Source organism: Catharus ustulatus, chromosome Z, assembly GCF_009819885.2.
Source record: "Catharus ustulatus isolate bCatUst1 chromosome Z, bCatUst1.pri.v2, whole genome shotgun sequence".
Taxonomy (NCBI): domain Eukaryota; kingdom Metazoa; phylum Chordata; class Aves; order Passeriformes; family Turdidae; genus Catharus; species Catharus ustulatus.
This window is the reverse complement of record NC_046262.2, coordinates 6,662,516-6,688,517: the sequence shown is the minus strand read 5'-3', so window position 1 is coordinate 6,688,517 and position 26,002 is coordinate 6,662,516. Positions and strand designations below refer to the sequence as shown.

Genomic DNA, 26,002 nt, shown 5'->3' with positions numbered 1-26,002 from the left:
CGGCATGTTGCCGGTAATGCCATGAAAATGTGTGTACAATTAACAGAAAAGTTCAGTTGCTGCAAGAAGATGTGTATGGATTCATCCGCTTTAATTTTTTCCATGATTTAAGCATTAGGCACCAGGAAATTAATCTGGGCAGTAGTCAAGACAATCTGCAGAAAGCTGGGTCCAATGTTGCTAAAACAAGCTGGCTGAAATGAAAAAGTGCAGCTGTGACTCTCTTCCTGATACCAACACACAAACACACGCACGCACACAAAAACCGGCCCTTATTATTTATGGACACAGATGAAAAGCCAAAGGGGGCAAGGTAATGCACACAGATGCTGATTAGCTGGAGATTATATTGATGATGTAATAAAAATTCACTTTGTCTCTTAAGCTGCACCAGGACAATCAAAGACAGATTAGATAAAAATCAGAGAGAATGAATAATAGAAGGCAGAGGTAACATTGTAAACCATAACTCCCTGCAAAATGTTCTGCCTTTGACTGTCCTCACTCAGAATAAATAAGAGCTGAAGGGTGTAAATACAGCCCAAATGTACAGAAGAAGGAGGCAGATGTGGCTTTGTAAGTGTATTATTTATCAATAAGCAGCCAGATATGCACATTTACCTGAACGGGTTTGCAAACACACACATACACGTATCTACAAGCACACGCCTTTCTAACTCTGTCAAAGAGAGCGCAAGAGAAAAAACATGTTTGGAGAGGGACAGATGGACAGAGAAATGGATGGGGTGAACGGTTAACAGCATACAGGAAGCGATTTGAGCGAGAAAGATAAAAACTTGTTGGGAAAAATCAACTCTGTCTCTACTTGACAGGGTACCCACCTTTTTATCCAGACATAGACCCATGTGGATCCGTGTCTGGAAAAAGAATCCTTCCTGCCACAAAAGGTCTCCATCAGAGAGAGACAGGAGAAACTTTCCTCTTTTAGAGTGCTTGCTTGAAAAGGAGTAGAACTCCTGCATGTCTAACGTTGGTTTAAGTTTACTGACCATGTTTAATATTTGATTAAACCTCTGGCATAGCTGACTATCCTGATCTGAATAGATGATCCGACACTTTCCCTGATAGTAAAGCCGAGCATAAGTAATAGCTGTCCTCTGACTGCTGCTGCCTGATGCGTACGAGTCAGATTTTGCTGTGTCTGAAAACCTGCTGCCTACTTCTGGATTCTTTTCTGCTGCTCAGTATTTTCGGCAACACTTTATGAAATCAAACAAACAAACAGAAAAGAAACTAAAAAACACCAAAATGCATCTCCCAGCAATGGAGGGGACTGCAATTTATTCATATCTGTGGAAAAAAAAAAATCCCTTCCTTCCAAAGTCTTCCCTGGCTTAAGCATTCTACCTGGTCTCCTTGTTGTACTTTTTGCCTGTGGTTTGCATTATTACTTGCTAAATACATTAGAAAATGCTCATCAGCTTGCTCGGCAGCTTGGGGATGTTTGTGTGGTTGCCCACACACATACGCACACACACATGCACGCAGCAATTTTATAAATAAATCACAGTCACAGGGGTGAGGAGAGGGCATGTGGTGCTTTGGAAGGGAGCAGAGTGGCGAAAAAGAGAAGGACATCTCCAGGATCAGAAAACAGGGGCTGTCAGAGTTTCTCTGCACCTCTCAATGCCTATGAGATGGCCACTGCCGCTGATGACACAAAGTGAGAGACAGGAACACCAACCTGGGGTGCTTTTCCCCTTGCCCAGCGTGGTGAGGAAAGGTCTAATCCCTCAAGACAGACAAAAACCAGGTCTAAATTACCAGCCTACATGCTTTACACCTCAAATGAGACAAGCCTTGCTGAGAGAGGTAATATCTTTTATTAGACTGCGTGATACAATTGGAAAAAAAATAGACAAGCTTCCAGCCACACAAGGAAGTCTTTTTTTTTTTTTTTTTTTTCCCAGCTACATCAGCTGGACTAATAAAAGATATTACCTCTCCTTACAAATGTGGTCTCATTTATAACCTTAGACCATCACTGCTAAAGCTACAGCATGACTTCTGCCTTAAATATACACAAAGCTCTTTGCAAAGCTGGATATCATAAATTCCTCTTTACATATAGCAAACTAAGGAAGAACAAGGTCTAGGAATGGGATCAGGTAGGATACAGAAGGTTAGTAAGAGGACTGGGCTGGAAATAGGCTCCTAATCCCTTCCTACCTACCTCTGAATGAAGAAGACTCTGATGCAACACCACATCAAATTCTGATTTTGCCTTCTTGCATAAATTTTGGATTGCTAGAGACGGGTTTTGGAACTGAAGTTCTGGTAGTTATGTTTCAAAACAGCAGGAAAAAATATTTTTTCAAGAAGCTGAAGTGTAGTCCCAGAATGGACTGCCAGGGATAGTTAAGAATAAGATCACAATTTTTAGAATTCAAAGGAAAAACATATGCAGGATCTTTGTTCAGGTTGGAGAAAACAGCTGCTGATTTAATGAAATAGGCAAAGTTAAAAAATAAAAAGGTATAATTGTCTTGGTGAAATTAAAGACTTACTGCACCATTTCTTTTTTTTTCTTTTTTAGTGTTTGAAAGAAGACATTGAGCTTCAAGCCCCGAAAAAGGGGTAAAAAAAGAACATTTTTCTATCTACTCTCTTAGAAGTTTGCATGCAGAAATGCATCGGTTTGTGTAGCTGTGTTTCTGCATATTTCGTGAGTGCAGGTTTTTCTGCTACTACCGATGGCTCTTTTGCTTTCTGAAATTATGGACAGCATGACTTTCATTTCCCAAAACCTACTAGGCAAGGAGATGAGAAAAGAGAGGAGAGATAGGTAGCATGGTTTGAGAGAACCCGAGGGGTGACTCGCAACATGAACTGGTGAAGTGTTCTGTGCAAGGGATGGCGCGAGGGCAGAACATCGGTGCAGAGCTGAACCAAGGGAAGAGGAGCGTGAACAGCGATGGTGAGAGCTGGGGAAAATGATCTGCAGCTTGGCTGTGGAAAAGAAACAACTCATGAACACGGTAAACTGACAAGTGGGAATGGGCAACGAGCCTGGAGCGGCACCTGGGGAAGGGACATGATTTGGGAGTGGGTCTAAGTTCACACACCCACACCTGTACCTGCAACCAGGAAAGGAAGGCTGGGAAGCCAGGATGAAGAGCTGGTCTTGGATGCAAGCCCAGAGAGTGAAAGCCTGGGTGCTGCACTTGAACAGCAAAGGCAGAGGCCAAGGAGAGAGGCCTGAGTCAGGGAGTGAGCTGCTTGCCCAGCAATCGGACCTGTATCTTTTGTCACAGCAGGGTCATTTGGTTTGCTGGTGGCTCAGCTATTTCTTTTTGAGTTAAGAAGCTGCTGCCAAAAGTCCTGTCCCTGGACCGGTGCAGAGGAAAAGACAGGGGAATGACACACCTATTGTGCAACTCCCTTTATGAATAAACTTGTGAAATCTAATTCTACCAGCACCTCTCTGGCCTTTTTCAATGAGCCGGTCAGTAACAAATGACCATTTAACAGCACAAAGCAGCTGTTATATGGGAGAACAGATTGAGGCTAATACAACACACATTCCCCTCCAAACAAGAACCCAACATTCCTTCTTCATTTTTTTTTTCTTTTTTCCCCCATCTGCAAACACTGTCAGTAAAGCTGAGTAAATATATAAATAATTAAACAAACAAATACTTTCTCTGCTGCCCCCAGGCCTTTGAAACTGAGACTTAGTTGGATTTCAGGCAATCAAACAGCATCACGTTCACGCACTCACACTGCACGCAGGCTTCCTCTCCACCTTTGACAGAATATCATTGACTTGAGTGCACTGTGATGATTTCAAATAGACTAGGGGTTAGATAATCGACTCTACACACACACACATAACTGCATGCACACTCCAGCTCCTTCATTTATTTCATAAAACAGATGAGCAGAGATGGGATGGAAACACCAAAAAAGACCCCAGACAAACAAATTAAAGAATGCCATGTACATTGCTACTGATGAACAAACTAAAACTAAACTGAAATAATTTTTAAAAATCCCACAGGAAACCTGATTCATTTGTTTGTCAGATCTTTGCTGTAGGCGATCATCTGAAACCCTCTTCTTTGACGAAAATATTACTAAATTAAATTTTTTGTGTCTGGATACCTAAGGACACTAGGATGTTGTTTATTCCCCACAACCTACACTTTAGGTAGCAGCAGTGAAAACCCCCTTCTGGGTTACCTTGCTCTGCCAAAGTCAGGGATATTCACATCCCTGCTTAAGGATTCACACAGTGTCTGTCTGTTGTTTGTGAGGCTGGGTCAGAGTCTAACTATTGACTTCAGAGAGTGTTGGGTCGGTGCTCGGCAAATGGGCAACGACTGCCAATTCCATCTGCCTGTACTGAGGGCAGAAGTACACTTGTCTAGAGGGAACTTGCTCTTTTTACTGACCCAGTGAAGGCAGATACCTTCAGCTTGATTCAAACTGTGTTGCAAACAATAGGTTTGGATCAGGCCCTTAAAGAAGAAAGGTGGGATGCAGCCCTTCATCAAATCCTTGCTTTGCAGCTCCCTCAGTTGCCATAACAATGAAGAGTATGTGTGTGATTCACTAAAAGAAGGGGAAAAAAAATAAATCAAGATCCTGAATCAGTGAATGATGACATTCCTGTAGACAGAAAAATTACAAAGGCTGAATCCTACTCACACAAAGAAAACTGGCAAAATTGACATTGACCCTTTCTTAGCAAAGCAGGGACAAATATGCATTTACAAGTGAAATGAGCAAAGCTAATTTTCCATGTCCCCATTGAGTGTTTTTTGAAAGCATGTTTTCCGGATCTATGCTGAAAGGGGCTCTGATGTAATACATTTACCATCAGAGATGCACCAAAACCTTTACACAGAAAAAAGTAAATGTCAAATTTATGCCATTACCTTCTCCCTCATAAAAAAAAGAATTAAAAAAAAAAAAAAAAATTACAGCTGGCCTAATATTGCAGTTGGGGAAATGAAAGATCAATAGCTCACTAGAGCCAATGGGAATCTTTCCATTGATTCAACAGGTTTCAGTTCAGGCCTGAAGGCACCGAGCTTAAGTGACTCCATCAGAGAGTGTTGGTGAGTAATTATCCACGCTGTGATTAGAACCTGGGCGTCCCCACCGCCCGCCCTCACCCACCAGATAATGCCCTTCCTTTGAATGAAGCTGCAGGCACAGGCAGCAATTTAAATGGAGCGGCTCTGAGGTGTGTTAGCCATGACAAATAATTCAGAAGGAATGGCAATGCTTGTGTTCCTTGTTGTTTTATTTGTTTGTTTAATTTGCTGTAAACTTTTTCCAAATCCCTAGGAGAATGTAGAAACTAACACCGCTCTCGAACTCTTGTTTCCTGCTTTAGATGCCTTTTCTGCTGGTGTTCCTACGTGTTGACTCACTTCTTTTTTTTTTAACTTCTCTGTTAATTACTAAACTTGGAGGAAAATAATTTCTAAGATACCCTTTTTTTGGTATCAAAATTGGCTGTATCCCTCTTGCAAATAAACACGAGGCAGTGATATGCTTTTAAAGACTTTGCCAAATGATTTTTGTTGGTTGTCTTGCCCATTCCTCATTTCCACTCCTACTTTTCTCATTTATTGCCAGTATCTTGAATGAGATTTCTTTCTCTAAAAAGAAAAAAAATCCATATAAATAATAATAAAAAGAAGATAGGAAGAAAGAAAGCAAAGTAAAAAAGTAACCAAGCTCACTCTGAATGCACAAAACAGAACAAATCCCACAGAATAGCATAATTGAATAACAATATATCTTTATAAAGGAGAGTGAAAAATTGCATCCTCATCCATGTATTATTGAAGATGGAATACGATCAAATAAATCGCATTTAAAAGCAATTAAATGTTCACAAAAGAAAAACACTTGCCCTGCAAACTGAAAAAGAATGGCATAATGAAATGCAAACCTTCTTGAAACTACCATATGGACACTGGAACGAGAACGGTTGAAGCTGAATGGTATAGCAGAAGGAGCTAGCTTACCTAGATAAGGCAGCCTATTGTTGCAGAGGGAGTAGTTAGGACACTCGGATGGAGCCAGGTCTGCGTGTCTGGGTTTAGGTGACTCGCAAGCTTAAGTCAGTCACATCGCGTGTGATCGGCCGCTCCTGCTTCAACCAGCGGCTTCCTGCAGAGCTGCCCGTAACTTCGGGCCCAATCCAAACACTGCTGCAGGCAAGGAAGAGTTTTTTCTGGACTTCAGCGGGTTTGGGGGCAGGTGTGTGGCTGCTCTGCAAAGTCCTTTCTTATCAATTATAGATTTTACACAGTGTAGAACATACGTTATTTCCGCCATATTTTTCCCCTCATTCTTTAAATGCTGGTAAAGGTGTGGGGGAAAATAAATCAAACACTTTCATTGCAATTCTATGTTGAACAAAACTTTCTACGATTAATCCTATTTTGACAGGAGCTGAAGTTGTTGACCAAAATGTTCCTTGCTGCAAGAAGTTTCTCAGGTTCCTGGCTTTCGTGCACCTGCCGGGCCAAGACCTGATCTTAGAAAAAACAAATCTGGTTTCTGTCTGTGTTGGGTGAAATAATGAGTAGGAAATGGATCCTAGGCAGGAAAACTGAATTATCTCTAGGGTAACTTTCAGAGAGGTGCAAAACAATTCAATCTGCTCGGCAAAGGTATCTCACTCTCCCCCTGCTTCCTCCATGCACCATTTCAAAGAAGTACATCTTTACCTTATTATATTATTAGAATCAATCAATATTATTAATATTACATGTGGGCAATTCTGTAAATTCTTCATAGTTCTCCTCCCCGCCTGTTAACAGCAGGTACATTATACAGTCTCTGGTTAGATTGGTCAACTAGGCTATCGATAGTCTTAATAAGCAATACCTGTATTGTGACCTTTGCTCACAGAACTGATTCTCTCATATAGGGCTGTCAGATTCCTTAAAGAAGTATTGATAAGTTCATTACTGTATTGCTACATATAATTTTAGGTGTGATTTTCACTCACCCTGAAGCATCTAGTAACCTAATACTTTTTTTTCCTCCTAAAGCACTGGCCCTTTTACAATTGATCAAATAGTGAATTAGAGCATTATAGAGAGGAAACATAATCAGGGGATTTCTACAAGCACACTGTGATATATCTTTTGATCTTCTGACAACCTTCATCCCTCTCGATCCTAGGAAGGAAGCGTTGTTTTATAGGGATATTATTAGGCTGATGCTGCTTTATACATCTACCTGCAAGAAGCTACCGAGTCCGACAAAAATATTTGTGTGCGTTTGCAGTGAGTGATGCATATTATGTGATGCGAATCTATCCTTAGGGACTGGGAAGGAGAGGAACTATGTGCAAATGTAAGTCTGCCCTTTCAATACATGCATGCATACACAGTCCCTGTGTAGTATATACACAGGCATTTGAATTAGAAACAGGCCAAATATGCAGTCAGATCTCATCAGACCAACTCTGTCTGCAAAGCCCGTTTTTATTCTGTTTGAAGAAGCTTCATGTCCAGAGTTACCTGCCCCGGTGCACTGGGAAGGCAGCCTGGTAGCCTCTGAAATATTTTTGAGGCTCAGACATAATGTACAAGTAAACCAGAGATGAATTAACATACTACAGTAAGCAAATTGTTACATATAATGTTAAACTCTGCATATAATTCCAGGAATACCCTCTTAAGTCACCTTCCACTTTCACATAAGAGTATGTTCTCTGTAATTTCTTTTAGAAAGGAATTATTTAGAAACCTATATTATCCTGTCTGTATTGAACGCATGTTTTCATTAACATGCACATAAAATAAATAATTTGATGTGTGTGTTATACAAACATCAGGCACACTTCTATCTCAATGCATACGGAGTTTTCCCATGAAATTTCATTCTCAGCTACACTTTTCGAGTACCTATTTTTCAGGTTTTCATGTTCTTTTTGTGTTTTCTGGGATGAAATAAGCAGATTGAATACCTTAGCCACATAAATGAGTAAGAATAGTCTGCACTGCAAACTGTGTCTGCAGTATTGGTCTACCAAACCATAAGCAACTTTTTGATCGCAAAATACTTTGAAAAGACATTTCAGTGAAGGTCTCCATCACCTCAATCATATATTGCTGAAAGCATCAAAATTGCCAACAAAGTCATCTATTAAATAGTTAATGTTAAGCAATGACTTTCCAGGTTCAACAAAGGAGGGAGAAATAAACAGATAAGGGTGAGGTAGATCGAAATCTGCATGCCTCATTGGCTGAGCTGTCGGATATTTCTAATGCATCTGAAGGGTTTGTTACTAAGAACCTGTTAAGTATCTTTAAACCTTTGATCTGTAGCCAGTCTTAACAAAGGTGACAATTAATTACAGGAGAGTGCCTTGCAATAAAGTTACATCGTGGTCAGTTTATATATACTGTCCAAAGCTGGTTCACAGAAGTCACTGTCAATTAAAGTCTTCTTGGAGTCCAGTTCATTATCAATTTTTCCCCTTTGCCTTGATCAATATTTTTGGCTGCTTCTGCTTGACAAACTTAACACAATGTCTATATCTATATGTCTTGCCATTCATTTACATGGAATAGATGGCCATATATGATTTATTTTTAGCTACTACGTATGGTCAGGCACTTTATTTGAGAGGTTTAGAGCTCTCATCCATCTTTATTTTAAGGAGCGACAATAATAAGCCCTCTCTTCCTTCAAGGGGATGTCAGTTGGATATAATGAATGCACATTAAAAGCTGCATTCACCTGTATGTGCATTTAGGCTGTGGCTCACAGTGACAAAAGCAAACAAACGCAATCTCTGTGGTGACATCCTGACTCCAGACCACACCAAGAGATGCAGCACAGATAAAGTGACTCAGGAGATCCTGAGATCCCCAAAATGTGATTGCTCCTCGGGAGGTAGAGGGAAAGAGAGACCCAATTCTTGTAATAGATACCCCAGCTCAGTAAGTGGAGCAATGGTGGAAGAAAGCTATAACTTTTACCCACCATGGTTAATATTTTTCCCTTTTTTGCAGCAAATCTTAATGCATAAGAATCAGTCCACCCTGACAAACCCTGGCAACAGTCATACAAGCATTAGTGAAGCATTTAAGTGAGTGAGAAATATGGCAAAGATCAGGCTTTTGCCAGCTCCTTAGCTTTGTGTTAGTTTTAGTTTCACTTACAGAAGTTAGGCTCAGTTAAGGGACAAGCCAGCAAGCGTAGAAATTAATAGCGTTAGCTGCAAATGTTGAGGTTTGCTATGTAAACCCATAATCCAGAATTTTAAAGGGAATATGAAATACTGAGTAAGTGCAAACCTGCAGCAGGACTTCCAAATGTGAAGCCACCTAAATGATGGCAGAGATCTCACTGCGTTCTGCTCAGCAAGCAAGTAACAGGCCTTTGCTCCCGAAGTAAAGGTGATGTGGAGATTAATGAAGCACCAGCTATTTGTTAAAGTCAGGATTCAACTTCATTTCCTTAACACCTCACTTGCTTAGTGCAAACTCTTACGGGGCAGAAACTGCACCGTGTTCGATGGGCAGGTCACATCGAGCTCTGCAGCCCCCTGCTTTTTTGGAATATTATTTTGAGGCCGTAGCCAACACCTGTATGGTGTTGGGAATCTGGTGCTTTCTATCTCTTTTAAATGCAGGTAAGCGGTCCAACAGCCTAGATCATCTCCCCCACTTTTTTTCCCTTGGAACCATTACTGCCTGTCGCATACACCCGCCTGAGTTCACACTTGATTGACGGGAGGGACAGTAACAGCTCCTTTAGTGTCGTTATGGTCTGTCGGGTCAGTGCGGCTGGTATGCATGCGCACAGGGTATGCATGATAAAAAAACACCCTGATGTCTTGCTGAAAAATGTGGCTGCGTACTTCCTGCTCTTAAGGCTGGAGGAGACCCTTCTTGATCATTCAAACCCTTCTGTCCCTTGCTCTTGACCACCATGAATAGAGAGTTCTCTGCCTGCCCTCCCTGAGAGGTGCAATCTGCTTTTTGGTTGAGCACAAGACACATTCCGCAATCTCACTCGCTCTTTACCCAGACAAAATTTCCAGGTGCTTTCTGACAATCTCCTTCAAAAGACTGTTCCATCAGCTGTCTGGCTTTTATGATGCTGTGCAATTTGAATCCTCTGCTAAAGTAAGCCCTGCCGGTGGCACTGGCCACTAGCAGATGCGGGATACAGGACCAGATGAACCACGCTTCTCATACAAGGTGACAAGGACCCTCAATTTTTCCCTCTACTTCAGTGCTGAAATTTCCAATTTTTTCTGGTTTGATATGGGAAAGAAAATGACATAAAACTAAACCAAACTGCTCCCTGATCCTATTGTTACTTGCAGAAATTAGTGAGTTTTTCATTCACCCCTTAATTAAAACCTTGGTAGGAACGAATAAATACTATGAAATTTAGTTGTTCCTAATCAGTTTTGTTGGGTTTTTTTAAGGAAAAAAGTACCCTTTTTTACTTTGTAAAATGCCCTAAGGCACCAGTATATGTAGATATTGAGCGACGGAAGCAATCATAATCTGTAAAAGTGTAAGAAATGTAAGTCTAAGCTGGAGAAATGTAAGAGAAGAAACAAAAGCTTTGGACAAAAAACTTTAATTTTTTTTCTTTTCCTGCATTAATGTAACTTTTAAACAAATCCGCCTTGTAAGGATGATTACTTCATTTGGTAGTGGGACTAGCTGAGGAACAGCTTTCAGTGCAAAACTTGACAGGCAAGCAAGAGATCCCAGAAAATTAGAGTTTGTATTGGAAATGCTGACACAACCGTAACAACAGCATCATAACTGGCTGCAGCTGCTTTTAGAAACCAGGATCCATGTCCAGACCTTTGGAAAATAAGAGTTAACACATATACCCTTCTAATTTGTGGAGCAATCTGGACTATCTGTTTAACATTATCAAAACACATAGACACTCCTAGGTACAGGAGATTTTAATGAACAAGAGGTTGCTTTTTTCCTCTCTTCCATCAAGCTATCCAATTGCATTGTGATGGTTTTAAGGGGTTGCTCTTTAGACCTAAGGCTTAAAGTCGCCTCTGTTTAATTCCAGTTTATTTGTGTGTTTACCTCCCTAAAAGTTGTTTGGTTTACTACCATACTAAATGCTGTATGTGTTGCTTTCAGCCAGGCAAGTCTTATGTTTCAATTATGGAGGAGTTTATTCAGCACCTGTATTGCGTTGTGCTTCTTTTCAACTAAATTTCCATTTCCCAAAGGCTGGACACATGAATGTGTATATATCTTTTTCTGTATATATATGCACACACAAATCTATATATTTCTGCATATAAACATACACATCATCTTAACTGAATGCTCATTTTCATTGCACCTTTGAATTTCTGACATATCCAAAACCTTCATAAACATCCTTAAACTTAAAAAGATTTTAATTTTTCTATCATCTATCTTTGTAATCAAACAGAATAGAATATAATGAATAGAAGCCTTGTTCCCCTACCCTAGAGGTGTCTTAATTTCAAAATAATTCATACTTTTAGGAGGGTAAACCTGTAAAATACTAAACTATTCTCTTCATATTGCATTTTTCTATCTGCATTGAATGCTTACAGAGTGAGGTTTGGGTCAGGTAGGAAAAACAACCCAACCACAGGGCTGCAGCAGTGGATTTTAAGGAGGCTTTGGGGGGTTTGTACTTTTTACCCCTAAATTAGGGTTGGAAGTGTGTTGGTCTCAAGTCTATGCAAGACTCCTGCTTTTCCAGTGCACACTATCTCCACACTTTAAGTGCATTCGCCTGCATGTGTTTCAGTAAATCTCAGTTAAGTGCGGAATGCTGATTTCTTCTGACTTCCTAAATAGAATATTATGGAGACCTGTGTGTTTTAAATTAAAACATTTCCCAGGCCTTGGGTACAAGCAAGCTTGAATAGAAAAGACTGTTTAAACCTATGGGGAGAGTCCTATATTTAGATTACATTAATTCATAAATATTATACTAAATACCACTTAAATTGGCCTTAAATGACTTCAAAGATAATGCATTATAATATGGCTGTCCTGAGAGCACTAACCTTTATATCTCCCAGTAACTCAGCCTTTAAGCATACTCCACAGCTAGATAAGATGGGGGGAAGTTATGAATGAGTGTCTTGCTAAATTGCTAAAGTGTGATTAGTTAACTCAGTGTATGTGTGTGCGTGCATGTGTGAGTGCGTGGGTGGGTCAGCTCAGCCCCGGTAGATTTCTACCCGTGGATCTCAGCACACAGCCTCTTCCCAACCCTACAGCAAAGTACCAGAGCAGGAGCCTGTTCCTGCCCCGTGTGGAGAGAAGCGAGGATGGGGGAAATATGCAGCAGCTATGCTTGTGCCATGAAAGCTTATTTTCTTGGGGATCTGGCAGTCCTTCCCTGCCTTCCCCCACAAGCTGCTTCCCCCGTACCCTTTTTCTCTTTGCGTATCTGCAAGAGAATCATAATCCCTTGCCTCTTTCCTGGTGTCTGGCTGGTATCAGCCAGAGCTGCTGGTGAGAGAACCTGGGACTTCACTCTCCTTTTCTGATAGTTTTTCTTGGAGGAGGGCATAGTAATGTACTTTAAGTTCTTAATTTTCAATTTCCTCCTGCTATACAGGGGCACCGCAATAGGATATCTTCATAATATTTTCAAGAATACACATCCTTTGATCTCGTTTCATTGAATTTACACCTGAAATTACTCCGGTTGCTGTTTTTTTTACTTAAAGCTAATTCCTCCCTCTTCCCTCCTCCCAGAACAATCCCACCTTCTCCCCCTCTACACCTAAGGTTTGCTCTTCACACACTTAAATAAACTACAGCCTACTATTAACCCTTCAGGGTGTACTACTGCCACAGCCTTATACCCTGAATTAAGAATGAAATCAACTGAGAGTGATGGATCAATTAATGTATAAGCATTATGCATCTCTTATGGAAAGCATCTTGGGGTTTTGTATTGCCAACCTACCCCTGTGAGCCAAGTTGGACTATCTTTATGCAATTCTTCACCTACGCCTGCAAAGCAAAGCCAAAATAAGGACATCGGAGTGAATACAATGCTTCACATGACTGCATTTAGAGAAGGGAAAAGAGAAAAAATAGATTAAAAATGAAATAAAATGAATAAAATAATAATAAAAAAAGCCAAACACAACCCTCATCCTTCAAAGCCCCATCATGCTTTTTGACTTAATAGTAATTAATCACTACTGGCAAGAAAGTAATTTTTTTCCAGGTAGCCAGAGGCACATTTTTATCAGGATTAGCTAATAAATCAGCGGCATCGCTAGAAAGGAGTTCAAACTCTTCTCGGATGTACTAAATAAAACCGATCTCTGAAATGCTGGCAACTCGGTGTCTATTGAAGCTTCACTCAAACCTTAGCTGGCAAAATAACAATCATCATAATAAATTTTCTTTCCAAAGTCCAAAACTTATAGCAGGTTAAAAATGACTGTTTGTTTGAGACGAACTCATGCAATTTGGTTCGACGATGTGACAAGATTCCCCACCTGGCTTTTTTCCTAGGTTGCAGCTTTATAACAGAAATGAAATGAAGGGAAATGAAGTTAGTATCTTGCTTAATTCAGGGATATGTGTTAAACACATCCAAGCAAGATAAATGATCCCTCTCTCTCTCCTCTCTCTCTCTCTCTCTCTCTCTCTCTCTCCCCCTCTCTCTCTCCTCCTTCCTGAGTTTGTCTCTGTGAATACAGGCATACAGTAAAAGCAGAACTGAACTGAAAGAGGGAGAACTCCAGTCTATGAAACAGAAATTGAAGTTACCACATAGGATGATTAATTTCAGGTTTAAGATAAAACATAACAAAATAAAATCTCATCAACAAATCACAGTAACCTCCCACTACCAAAAAAATACTTTATTGAAGTGTTAGCTCGAAGATTTCCTCTACACTACTTGAATGACTCTTTACAGTGTAGCTTTTACTGCTGCTATTTTTATTTTACAGAAACCTTAGATTATTTTTTGCAAACACATGCACGCACACACATGAGCTCAGTGTCTACTCTCACTATTAGATGAAATCTCTCAGGACCTTTCCTTCTCTGCACTTCTTACTATTATTTTATTGCTATTATTAATAATTATTGCAGTACGGGTGTCATGTTTAAATGAAGCCAATCAGACCTTGATGTGGCTTCTAGGAAGGCAGTCTGAAAAGAAAGCAAGGTTCGAAAGAGCTACACTGATCATTTCAAAAATGAGAAGGGTGTTTGAAGCGACCGGCAAGTAAGGCTGGAAGAAATATCCTGTAACTTAGACTGAGTCCCTAGTCCCCGAGCCCTGAACATTTTCTCTAGCCTGTGTAAAACTCGTACTTCGCACTGTCAGGGTATATTTTCATTCCTGTTTCCTGAGAGTGGAAGCAAGGAGGGGAGTGAGTGGGAAGGGGAAAGAGATGCCTGCTAAACATGCCGTTAAGTTCAAGATTTACAACTCGCCAAGGCATCTGGATAGCTGGGAAGCCAGTAATGCCATTACCGGTGACTGTCACTGCCAGGAGTCCACCAAGCTGGACTAAGCACTGGTACTGAAGCTGTCCTGTAAAAGATACAACTTCCACTCTCCCTGTGGCCCCGCGCAAAACGCTTTCTCCTACTGCACTAAATCTGGAGTCACACCCCAATCACTTCTGACCCAGTATTTTTCTTTTCCCTTTTCTTTCTAAAAAATGACTATAAACACACACATACTCAGAATCTGCGTTAATGAGGTGGCTCATATTGCTCCTGGTTCTCTCCTGCTTCTAAGCGGGGCTCCCATGCAAATTACCTTCAACTTCCTCCCTGCGAGTCCTACTTTCCCACCCGAGGATCTGAGCATCTCTCCCCCACTACACACACCCTCCCCCACCCCCAAAACGGAGCACCAGCTAATCTGATAGGCACCTCCGGAGAGCCTAAGCTAAGCAGGGAAATGAGCAGGCAGAGATGGAGCAAGTGAGGCATCGTGCGAGGAGTACATCTCCACTACCTTTAGAGAAAACCTAAAAAGTTCCCAGCACGGACTTCGGGCACATTAAAGTAGTGCTTGGAATATGCCTGGTCAGAGACTTCTTCCCCTGGAACTAAGCTGCCACCTGTCCTTTCTGTCTTGTCTTTTCCCACATACACATACATACCACGATTTTGTGCACACACCCCTGCCCCGCTTGAGATGGACTTCTTTATTGTTGTTTATAACCCTACTCCCGTGTTGAATAGAGCCAAAATGAAATGCCCCCCCGCGCAGAGCAACTCACTCTCCTCCACTTCTTGCTTTGTAGAGGACTACAAATAATGAATGTGACAGCAGCAAAAATTTAAAACTGCCAAAAAAAAAAAAAAAAAAAAAAAAAGAAAAGAAAAAGAAAGAAAGAAAAGAAAAAGCCGCCGGTGCCAGATATAGAACAGTTTTAAAATCGGGGGAACCCAGGGACAGACAGACGGACACACACACCCCTGGGCTGACGAAGAGCGGCTCCCGAAGGTAAATACAGAGCACCCGCTCCGGCTTCAGCACCGCGGACAGCTGCCGCCGGCCCCGCGCCCGCGCCGCCGCTCGCCCGGCGCTCCCCGGGAGCTGCCTCTCACCCCCCAAAAAAGCGGGGAAAGAAATAAAAAATACTAATAAATAAGCCAAACGGAGCTGACTCCCTGCCCTGACTCTCGCTCTTCTCTTTCCAGGATGGGTCTATTATTTCTTTCCCTGCCCCCCCAGCCTGCCGCCTCCGCCCCCGGGCCAACCAAAAATGAAATAAAATGAAATGAAATCGAAAGGAAAGAGAGAGAGAGAAAGAGAGCCAGGGAGAGAGAGGGAGCCTGCCTTTCTCTCCCGATCTCTCCCGGGAAAGTTCAGGAGGTAACTCACCTTTGTGCATGCCAGTGAACCTGTCCTTCAGCACCGTCAGTTCATAGATCTTCCCGAACTCCTCGAAGAGCGGTTTGAGGTCTTTCTCGTCCAGGTTACGGGGGATCTGCCCAATAAAGAGCTTAATGGCATCGTGGTCCTTCATTGGGATGGTGGATGGGTTTCCGGGACTATGGTTTAATCCGTTCATATGCCCGTTGGTGCTGGGGTTGCTGTGATTGCTACTCAGGCTGGTATTGTCTGGTTGTCCGTTTGCTAACGTGGCCATCTTTATATACATAGAGAAAATCTTCTTTCCTTTTTTTCCCCCTCTTCTTTTCTCTCTCCCTCCCTCTCTCTCCCTCTCTCTCTCCCTCTCTCTCGCTCTCTCGCTCCCTCTCCCTCTTTCACACACACACACACACACACTCACACACACACACACTCCTCCCTCTCTGTCTCTCTCTCTCTCTCTCTCTCTCTCTCTCTCTGGGTCTGATCTGATTTTTTTTTTACATTGAAGATCTGTGTCCTTTCCGTTTAAACAGGCTGGATCGGTTCAAATTCCCAGCCAGACTAGGGGGTGGGGTGTGAGTGTGTGGATGTGTGTGTGTACGGGGAAGGGAGGCAAGGGGTGGGGGATTGCTTTTGCCTCTACTCTGGTTAAACCCCCTCCTCCCATCCAACCTCCCCCCTGTCTGTCTGCCCGGCAGAGCCTCAATGGTATCTTCCAACACAGCCCCTGGCTATAAATAGCACTAGGCGCATGGCTCTTTGAGAGACAGTCAATTTCTATTGTGCCAAGTGAGCAAAGGGGAACGGTTGCGTTTTTAGGACCAATGATGATGATTTTTTTTTTTTCCTTTTCCTTTGCAAGCCCTCCGATCAATCGCTGTCGTTATAATTTCAGTGATCATCGGGAAGTCTGCCTTTTTATTTGAGAGGGAAAAAAACCCCAACCCAAGGTGTTCTGACTTCTTTCTGTTATGATGATGTCTCTTACTTATTATTTACTCTTATTATAATCTCGCAAATGATAATAAAAAGCAGTTCAGATACGGATGAACCCCCCGGCTCAGAGGTTGCTTTTGCTGTTGTTGTTGTGATTGTGATGTTACAAGCTCTCTTTACTGTATCTGTTCATGTTGCATCTAAAAAAAATGCATGCTGTTTAAAAATTTTCTTTTTTAAAATATAAATTGTGTTACTGATGATGACATCAAACTAGGAAAGCACAAACTATATTATTGTAGAGCTTTGAAGGGAGACGAAAAATATCGAAATGACTGTTGTTAATTTTCGTGCTGCCGATATTTATTTTACGTACAGTCAGTGCGGGCGTTATCTCCTATACAGGCTGTGTGTATGTGCATGTGTATATTGGAAAGGGATTGATTAGGTAAGGTTTTCTTGCCCGACTTTCAAGCCATCAGGATATTTTGTCTGTCTCTGATGGAAACATAAATCGTATTTTGTAGTCATCAGTGATCGGGAGTTGCTTGTCCGAACAATGCTCTCTAGACAAAGTGTACTGTATGGTGGAGACGAAATCAGCTCTTCTTTCATAGCATCTGGGGGTGGGGAGGGCAGGGAGCTTCGGATTAAGGACACAACTCCCCCTTGTCCCCCAAATAATAATAACAGCAACAAAACAAGGCTCTGCGTGCGCTCCGAGCAATTTTCCCCTCGTTGCCTTTTTTTTTTTTTTTTTTTTTTTTTTCCTCCCCTTTCCCCCGGTTCTCCCGCTTCCCGTGCGAGCCGTGCGGGGATGAAGCTCGGATGAAACACCAGCAGGCGAGCTCGGAGCAGCCTGCGAGTTACCTGGCCTGAACCCCGTGTGCCCCGGCGGGCGGGCGCAGCCGCTCGCCACCCGGCTGCCGGCGCTGGCCCCGGGGGTGCCCGCAGCGCCCGGGGGTGGCCGCAGCCCGGCCGCCCGGCCCCGCGGGGCCCCGGCCATTGTTGGCGGCGCCGCCGGCCGAGCCCCGCGGCGGAGGCGGCCCCGGGGAGCCGGGCAGGGGGGCCGGGCTGCCAGCGGGACCCCCCCGGCCGCCCGTCCCCCGGGAGCGCAGGTAACACGTGTGCCTGCCGACAGAAGGGGCAGCCTCGGGGGAAGGAGGTTATTAGTTTAAAATTTCAGCCTTCCTGCCTGTTTTACTGACCGGGATTTGTTTCTTGGGTTTTTTTTTTTTAATTTTTTTTTTTTTTTATGTCTGTTTTAAAAACAAACAAGCAAACAAACAAAAGAAAGGTTTACCGCCTTTCCACTTTATTTGGCTTTTGTTTTAGTAACAGAGAAGGAAGGCAGCGTCTTGCTAACCCCCCTCCGTCCCCTCCGCCTCCCGTTAAAAACAAAACAAAAACAAAAACCAAACCAAAACAAAAAAAAACCCCAAAACCCCAAAACCTTGAAATAAAAAGAAAATCACCCCACTGCAGGTGGCTCAGCTATTCCAAGTACTCCTGTGTCAGAGTGCTCCCGTGTCCTGCCAGCAGAGGAGCGGGGGTGGCCGGGGGGCGGCAGGACTGCGCCCCTCCCCGGGGCCAGCGCCGATCCCTGCGAGGCGAGCGCTGCGGGCGGGGGGAGGGACGGGCCCGGCCCCGCGGAGCCTCCCCATCCCACCCTCCGGGGTCCGCACCTGGGGGCGACACCCGCGCGGAGCCCCCGGCAGCCTGCGCTGCCTTTTACGGCTCTTCAAACATCTCGGGGCGCTGACGGGCAGCGGCGGCTGCCGGCCGCCTGGTGCCGGGCTGGTGGCAGGCAGCGCGCATTGTCTGCCGTCTGGCCAGGCGTGCCGAGCGCTGGGGGCCGAGCTGGGGGGGGGTCAGGGGGCTGCTCTGCCCGTCTTCCCTTCCTGGGCACACTCCCGCGACCTTTAAAGGCTACAGACACGGAGATGTGACAGCCCGGGAGCTGCAGGGAGGGTAAAACCCTCAGACAGCCCCACTCCCAAATTCCCTGCCCCGTGACTCACCTGTTTTCAAATCCTGCCTTGTGCCTCGCACTGTGATAAAAGAATGGCAACAACAACAAAACCCACATGAAACCAAATCCTTCAGCCCTCCCCCCCCGCCCCTTAAAAATCCTAATTTCCGCTCTTTCTGATCCCTAAAACCACACCCGTGATAGAACTAGGAGGACTCACTGAAAGAAGACTCAAGCCCTTTTTTTAAAGAAGAAATATCTACTACAGTGAAAAGTGAAACAAAATCCAGCACTGATCCATCCCAGGGATAGCTCTGCTAACACCTTGTCCACGAACAGGCCATTTGTGCCTGCAATCACAAATGAAAGCCAATTAAAAAGAGCAGGGCAGTAAAAAGAGTCATTTTGCTGCTCAGTGCGGGTGTCCCTTTTATAACAATCTCTATTTTTTAAAACTTTGAGCTGGTCCACGCCCCGTTTTCACAGAGCCGTAAGTATAGTCATTTAGAAATGGATGCTGTTCAAGTACAGCCCCCTGGTGCACAGGCACAGCTGTGAGGGGTGGCAGGATGAAATAATACGGACACAAATATTGCTACAAGGGCTCCAAGATGAACACAGCTGCTGCTGTGGGTGGAAATAAGCTATACCCCATAAGCACCTTTACACATGTACAAGGGGCTGTAGTGGATTTAAAACAGATACAGGCAAAGGAGGAGTGAAATTGTTATCTGTAAACCAGCTTTTGCTGAACAGTTCCCCAGTGAGAAATGTTCCCAGTGTAACCACAGTGGGTCCAGTTCAGCAATCCAGAAGCAGAGAAGTCTACAGGAATTTTGTAAGGATAAGGTCTTTTGTAACAGGCTTCAATTTCTTCAGGAGAGTAAAAATTATTTATCTGCTTGGGACCAAACTGCTTGGGACCAAAATAAAGCATTTCACTTTTAAATTTTTTTTTTTCGGTACTTGCACAGAAAAAGCAGCCCCCTCCCACAGCCATTTGCAGCCCCATTTTCTCCTGCTTCTCCTTTTTTTTTTTTTTGTTTTTTTTTTTTTTAATAAGACAGAAGCACCGTTTATTTTTGGGGTAGATGGCCATCAATTTTTATCTCCTCAGAAGAAATGTTACCCCAAATCAACACGGCTGGAAGAAGGCTCCGACACGGCCAGGCTGGGAGCAGGAGGATGCAGCAGGACCAGCCACAGGTATACACACACCTCCTGTGAGAAAGGGCTTGCAGACCAGGCTTTGGCTTTTAATGTGCCTTTCAAAGGGCTTGATTGATTGCTGTTAATCCTGTGAACAACTTCGGTGTTGTTAACAGGACTGGCCGCATTAGTAAAGGTACTTGCATGCATTAGTATGCTCCTCGTCCCCATGACGTCAATAGACAGCTTTCCAATGACTTCCAGGAGGGCTGGATCAGGCCCTTGCTAGCAGCAAGTTTTTAATGAACACCGTGTGGTGCAGGCAAGGGGGACACAGCGATACATCAGTCCTGACTGTCTTCATTCTCCAGGAAACGAGCAAGTAAAGAAGAAAGGCAGGAATAGGCCGAAAGGTTGCTGGAGGGGGATTCTTCTGCTGAACTTCAAACCCCTGGACCCACAGCACACAAAACCGTCAGTCGGTGTGTGATGCAAAAAGAGTTGCAGTCAGGTTTTGTTTCAAATAAATAAGAAATATATGTGAACTTTATTTTTAAATAGATAAACTTAATAGCAGGCAAGTTTTACTCTGAAGCAAAAAAAAATCGTGTGACTTTTGTTTTTAAATAGCAATTTCTCCTTCTTTAGATTTAGTTAGCCATACCAGCTCATATACTTACAAATTTTCTGCTAGCTTTTTAAATTTAGATTATTTCTAAATGAAACATGAGACTGTTGATATCAAAGACATTCTGATCACAAATCAGATAGATCACCACTGTTATTAAAGGGCCCAATCCTGCCAAGTCTTCTAACTCAGCTGAAATTGTTTACTTCAGCTTGTTGGGCTTTGCAGGGAGTGCTGACAGGATCAGAGAATATTAGCTACGTAATCAAATGAAATAATTGAGAGCTGCATGTGAGCCTCAAACAACATCTAACAAAAGAAGAGGGACCATCATCCACTAAACTTTGGGTGAGAACCCAAGCATCAGGGCATGGGCCTGATCCTAAAACCTTAATCTGCATTGTTGTTAATCACTCTGCTGTGGTCAGAGGGATTATTCATCTGAGGAAGGATTACCCATCTGAACATTTGCAAGATTGGTCCCTGAATTAATGCATAAGTCAGTGTGGGTTGGGTTTTTTTTGTGGTTTATTTTTTGGTTTGTTTGTTTGTTTGTTTTCTCTGCCTTAGTTAGAATCAAGAAGGTTGATTGAGGAGAGAAATGAAAAATTATTTGTATCCAAAGGAGCTTAGCACAGGATTGTAGTCAATGTAGGCAACAACAACAAAAGGTATCACTGTTATAAAAAAAAAAAGAAAAAAAAAGAGAGTTTGTTTACAGAAGCATTTTGTTATTAAAGTAGCACTGGTGAGTTTGAGGTGGCAAAGGGAGGGCTGCAAAGAAACCCATGGTTAATAGAGGACAGAAAAGCAGAAGAAAGCATGCATACATGTGTTTGCAGGTACATTTAGAGACAGGATTTGTGCAGACACACACATGCACATCATTACATTGCACACAATGGATTCTGCTATCTAAACAGAGCTCTCCAGAATTTCCTATTGCCCGAGCTGCACACACCGTAAACATGTTGGATTAGTCCTTTGAAAAGAATATCAAGTTTATTATCTCCACATTCCTTTTCATAATAGGTATGTCCCTGTACATAATAAGTAATGAAAGCAGGCAAGCCTGTATTGTAGGGACAATAATGCTTCATGTTAATATGGTCCTTTTCATCATCAAATCATTGTGCAGTCATTAACAAATTAATGCTTACAGCGCCCCTGTGAGGAAGGGAGATTTCACTTTAATAGGATCTGGTAGCACCACGAATTAAAAAGGTTGCCTCAGTCTAATAAAATCTATTCAGCTTTGATAAGCTGCACGTGTTTTGGCTGAAACTCTAAGTTGGGCACCAGCATGCAGCTCAGATTCTTTAATTATTTCTCAAAAAATTTTATCTGGAGCTATTTGTCTGTCCCTGAGAGCAACCTGTAGGAGAATTGGGCTGGTTTGAACTGAGTCAAATGAGATGCTTTGCAAAGCTCTCCTGTCCCCATGCTTTACAGCATGATACTAAGAGCTGTCAGGAGGTGAAACTCTTTCTCGAGTTTTTTTGCTATCTCTGGGAAAATCTGCCCCAAAGCGGCCAATTAAAAGTCTGGGGAAAATGGCAGTTCTCAGATACTCACTAGAGATGCAGATTTCCAAAACCAGATTCCCCAGTGACTCGGGTCTCACCGGGTTTTCTACAGCAGAGAGAGTTATTCCTGTCATTGCAGCTCAGGGCCAGGAGAGGCCAGGAAAAATTGAAGTCTGGATACCTAAGACAAAAGCAGGGAATGTGTCTTCCCTTTTCTTTCAGAGGCTGACAGGGAGATCCAACAGTGAGACTAGAGCCAAAACTAAAAAGAAACAGCTGGGGGGAAATTCAGGTAATCTGGAAAGACAAGGAGGCTGGACTATGATTGTGATGGATTCAAAAGGGACTCAAATGGGGAACACACTGAGATTCAGATTCAAAGACAGTATGTGTAAATGAATAGGAAATTACTAGCCAAGTTCAGATCATAAGTTTAAGAAAAGTATTAATTTCCTTAATCTTAGCAGACAGTCTTTGACAGGTTTGGTCCTTACCAGCCTCCCAGGTACCTTCTGGGTGCAGCTTGGAGGTCATCACAGACCACTGTGGTGCTTTCAATAGGCACTATAGACAGGATAATGTGGGGTTTTTTATGGAAAAGAGCATTTAGCCATATGGATAGTTGGTGCCATGCCATTTGGACCCAGGGTTAAAGAACTCTCTGGTTATTTATTTGTATTGACCCAGCTAGCCACTGAGAGCTTTGGAGAAAAGGCTGTGCTGAGACACAGCAGTCTGCTTCTCAGTAGGAAGAAGATGGAAAAAATTGAGAGAAATGGGAGGGGAGATAAATCTAATGGGCAACCATCTGTAGTGCAAAAACAGAGAAAAGTGAGGGGTTAATACACAAAACATGATGTAAGAAAAGATCAGAAAATAAATTCTGGTAAAGCACAGAGGATCTGAGATCTCTGGGGCTGGTAAATTCAGGGGAAAGGCACTTAAAGGCTGAGGCAAGATAAAAGAGACAAATTGAGAAAGAGCCAAAAAGTGAAATTGGATACAGCACTAGAACAGGGAAAGGGAATGCATAGCAAAAGGGGTGGATCTGAGATGCGGATGAGTTAAAAGAACAGGAGGTCTTGCCTGAAAGAATACTTGCCCCTAAAAGTCCACTCTTTTGTGTACTTGAAATGTGAGGTAGAGTCCCTCAGTCCTCTACAGTCAACAAACAGCACTACACATGCCATCTACTCGGTGAATGATCATGTAATTAAAGTCTGAATTAGAATGCATCTGTACAACAAAGGAAAATCCAGGTTGTGCAAGTAACCTCAATTCTGGGAGCTCTTAATATTTAAGTGCTTGTCTTTGCAGCCAGAATAATTTTCTTTTAATTAGGGCTTGTGTGCAAGGAAAAAAAAAAACTAACAAAAAAACCCAGCAAACCCTTTTATTTTTTTTTTTAATTTTTATTTTTTTTTAATTTGTATATCCAGTTTGGGATTTGGGGAATTTAACTCAATTTAACAAGGTTAAAGATGGATTATAAGCTAGCTTTGGAAAGTGTTGTCCTCTCAGAATTGTAGCCACAGTCAGAGTTTATTCTTGAAAATCAGGCCTAACCCTGAAAAAAGACTTTAAGCAGCTAATTCATACCTAGGCACCCAGCTGCTTGCTGAACTTTAGAGAGAATGAAGCGTGGAGATTAGGTGTGTGACGTTAGTATCCCAAATCACTGGTCTCTTTTCACATGAACCTTTACAGCCTCAGGGGGGGAAAAATGGCGAAGTCAGAGCTCAGATTCAGAACACCCTGAGATCCCATGGCATGTTTTACTTCTGAAGCTATGCCCAGCCTTGCTTTGAACAACACATGTTGTAGGCACTGTCTCAATGCTGTGTTTATTTGCATGAGTGAATACTTGTTTTATAAAACCCATTCTTGCTCCTATTTTATTCTCCAAGTGCCCAGAGGGAATGACAGTCAGGGTCCAGCATTAATGCTGCTGATTTCATGTATCTCAGTCTAACTCAGATGCGTGGCAGATGACCAAGTGCTGACAGCATGTGTGTGTGTGTGTGTTTTGGAGGGGCTGTGAGCCCATGTAGGAGTGCATCCACACATGCACACATGTGGAAACACTGCCCAGAGAAGGAGGATACTCCACAGCCAAACATGCAAAAATTCTCCTTATCAGTTTTCTGCTAGGATTTCATAGAGACATTAAATATTTTTTTTTCCCTCTCTCTGCCAGTCTCTCTGCCTAATTCACTTCCTTCCTATCTGTTTGTCTACATATCTACAAATATATCAGTTCTTTGCTGTCTGATAGATGATATCTCTACCTGCATTATTTGTTACTGGTGTTGCAAATATGCTCAGTTTCCTTAACGGTCAAATTTATAAATCTGTCCTAGAATTTATGAATGTAATAAAATGTAGATCTGTTCTTATATCTCTTTAAACTCCTATTGATTATTTCTTTTTTGTCTGTTTCTGTCCAGAAATAATAAATCACCTGTACTGTGAGCTGTCTTCTGAAAATCAGACATGCAGCTAGCAACAGTGAAGGAAATAAGTAGGGATATTTTAATTGTTCATGCCTTCAACAGCAGTGGGAGAGAATACTCGTGGTTCTAGTCAGCTGTGGGGCCAAGCCCACATTAGTAAGCTTATGGAACAAATACAAGAGGTTCTTTGGCTGTACTCAAGTGTGCATTCTCTAGGAAAGTGTAGGGTCTTGGTCGTTTCAGAATGACTTTTCCACCTGGAAGCTGATTTTCTCTCAGCCAACCTTCCAGCATCTCAAGAAAACTGTGTTGCATGTGCCTCCCCATGATCTAAAAGTAATAGTTATAGTCCAAGTGACAGCATAATAGAAAGATTCAGACTCTGTTCCATTGACTGAAATAGGAGGGTGAAGAGGTCTTTTCCTGTGTCTCCAGCTAGTGGGTTGTGCTGGGCTTGAAATTAGAACAGACAATTTTTTATCCTTTGTGCTTTCTGCATGTATCCATTTAATTTAGGAGCCCCAGTTACATCTGCAGTTGATGCTGAAAGATAGGTGTTATTGAGGGCTGTTCATCTCTCCAGACCTTTAGCTGAAGAGGAAATGGTAGATTAGAATTCAGAAAGCAGAAATGCCAGATCTCTAGGAGACAGCAGATGAGAAAAATGCTCAGAGAAGGTCAAAAGAGGAACTGGGAGAGGGAGGTAGAGAGGGAAAATTGAAAGGAAATTCAGGGGAGAAGGGAAAATTTTAAGTCACAGTACTGACAGGAGAAGGAAAAACAACTAGATTTCCTGGAAGAACTAGCAAAGTCTTAGGTGAGGATATTGGTTGGGATAAAAAAATGAAAAGTTTATCAGGAAATAACGGGGTAGGTAAAACTACTGAGACCTTTCTGAGGAATGTCTGAACAAACATTTAAGAAAACTGTATGCAAGAGCCTGGAGGGGTAAAAGTATAAAGTCAAAGAGGTTGTGCATGGGGAGAAATGCCAAAAAACATATGGGAACTTTCAGAGTCCATAATGAAGCAACAGGGCTCTGAAACTTGCCATAATTCCATAGCTCTGAATTAATCTAAGAGTCTGAACAAAGTGTTCCAGCTCCATCTACAGTGGCTCCTCATGGAAACCTTCTATCACTACTATCTATTATGTTGTGACAGGAAATAATGGAATGAGTGTAAAGATATCATGACCTTTGTGAATTTATCTACACCAAAAAAGGACATAAGATGAGTGAAGAAGTTTGTGAATGTATTTACATGCATATTTTGACATTGAAACTTAGGATACACCAGCACTAGCTTCACACACAGCTGGAGAACAGCTTTTTTTGTGTGAAATAATGGGGCAAGTGTAAATACGAGTTTAGACTTTCACCCACTGGACTGGTTGGAAGGTCTGTCATCAGAATAAACAGCAGGTCGTCTCAAGCACATGGGACAAGTCAAATGAAACACGGGTATCCAAAGTAGGATCAGTT

General features: G+C 42.5%; 1 protein-coding gene across 16 annotated transcripts in view; it reads right to left on the bottom strand.

The window, feature by feature from the left end:
* The window catches only part of CELF4 (CUGBP Elav-like family member 4), a 688,948-nt gene extending 672,552 nt beyond the window's left edge, over positions 1-16,396 (bottom strand). For 15 of the 16 annotated variants that reach the window (XR_004420789.1, XR_004420790.1, XM_033086029.1 and 12 more), the window contains exon 1: positions 15,862-16,293. Coding sequence is in view for 14 of the 16 variants with exons in the window: in XM_033086029.1 (XP_032941920.1) it covers positions 15,862-16,141 (280 nt within the window). In the remaining 2 variants the exon portion in view is untranslated. Of the gene's footprint in view, positions 1-15,861 lie in introns of all 16 variants that reach the window. The other variant, XM_033086042.1, reaches the window with a different exon arrangement.
* Positions 16,397-26,002: the final 9,606 nt, after the last annotated feature.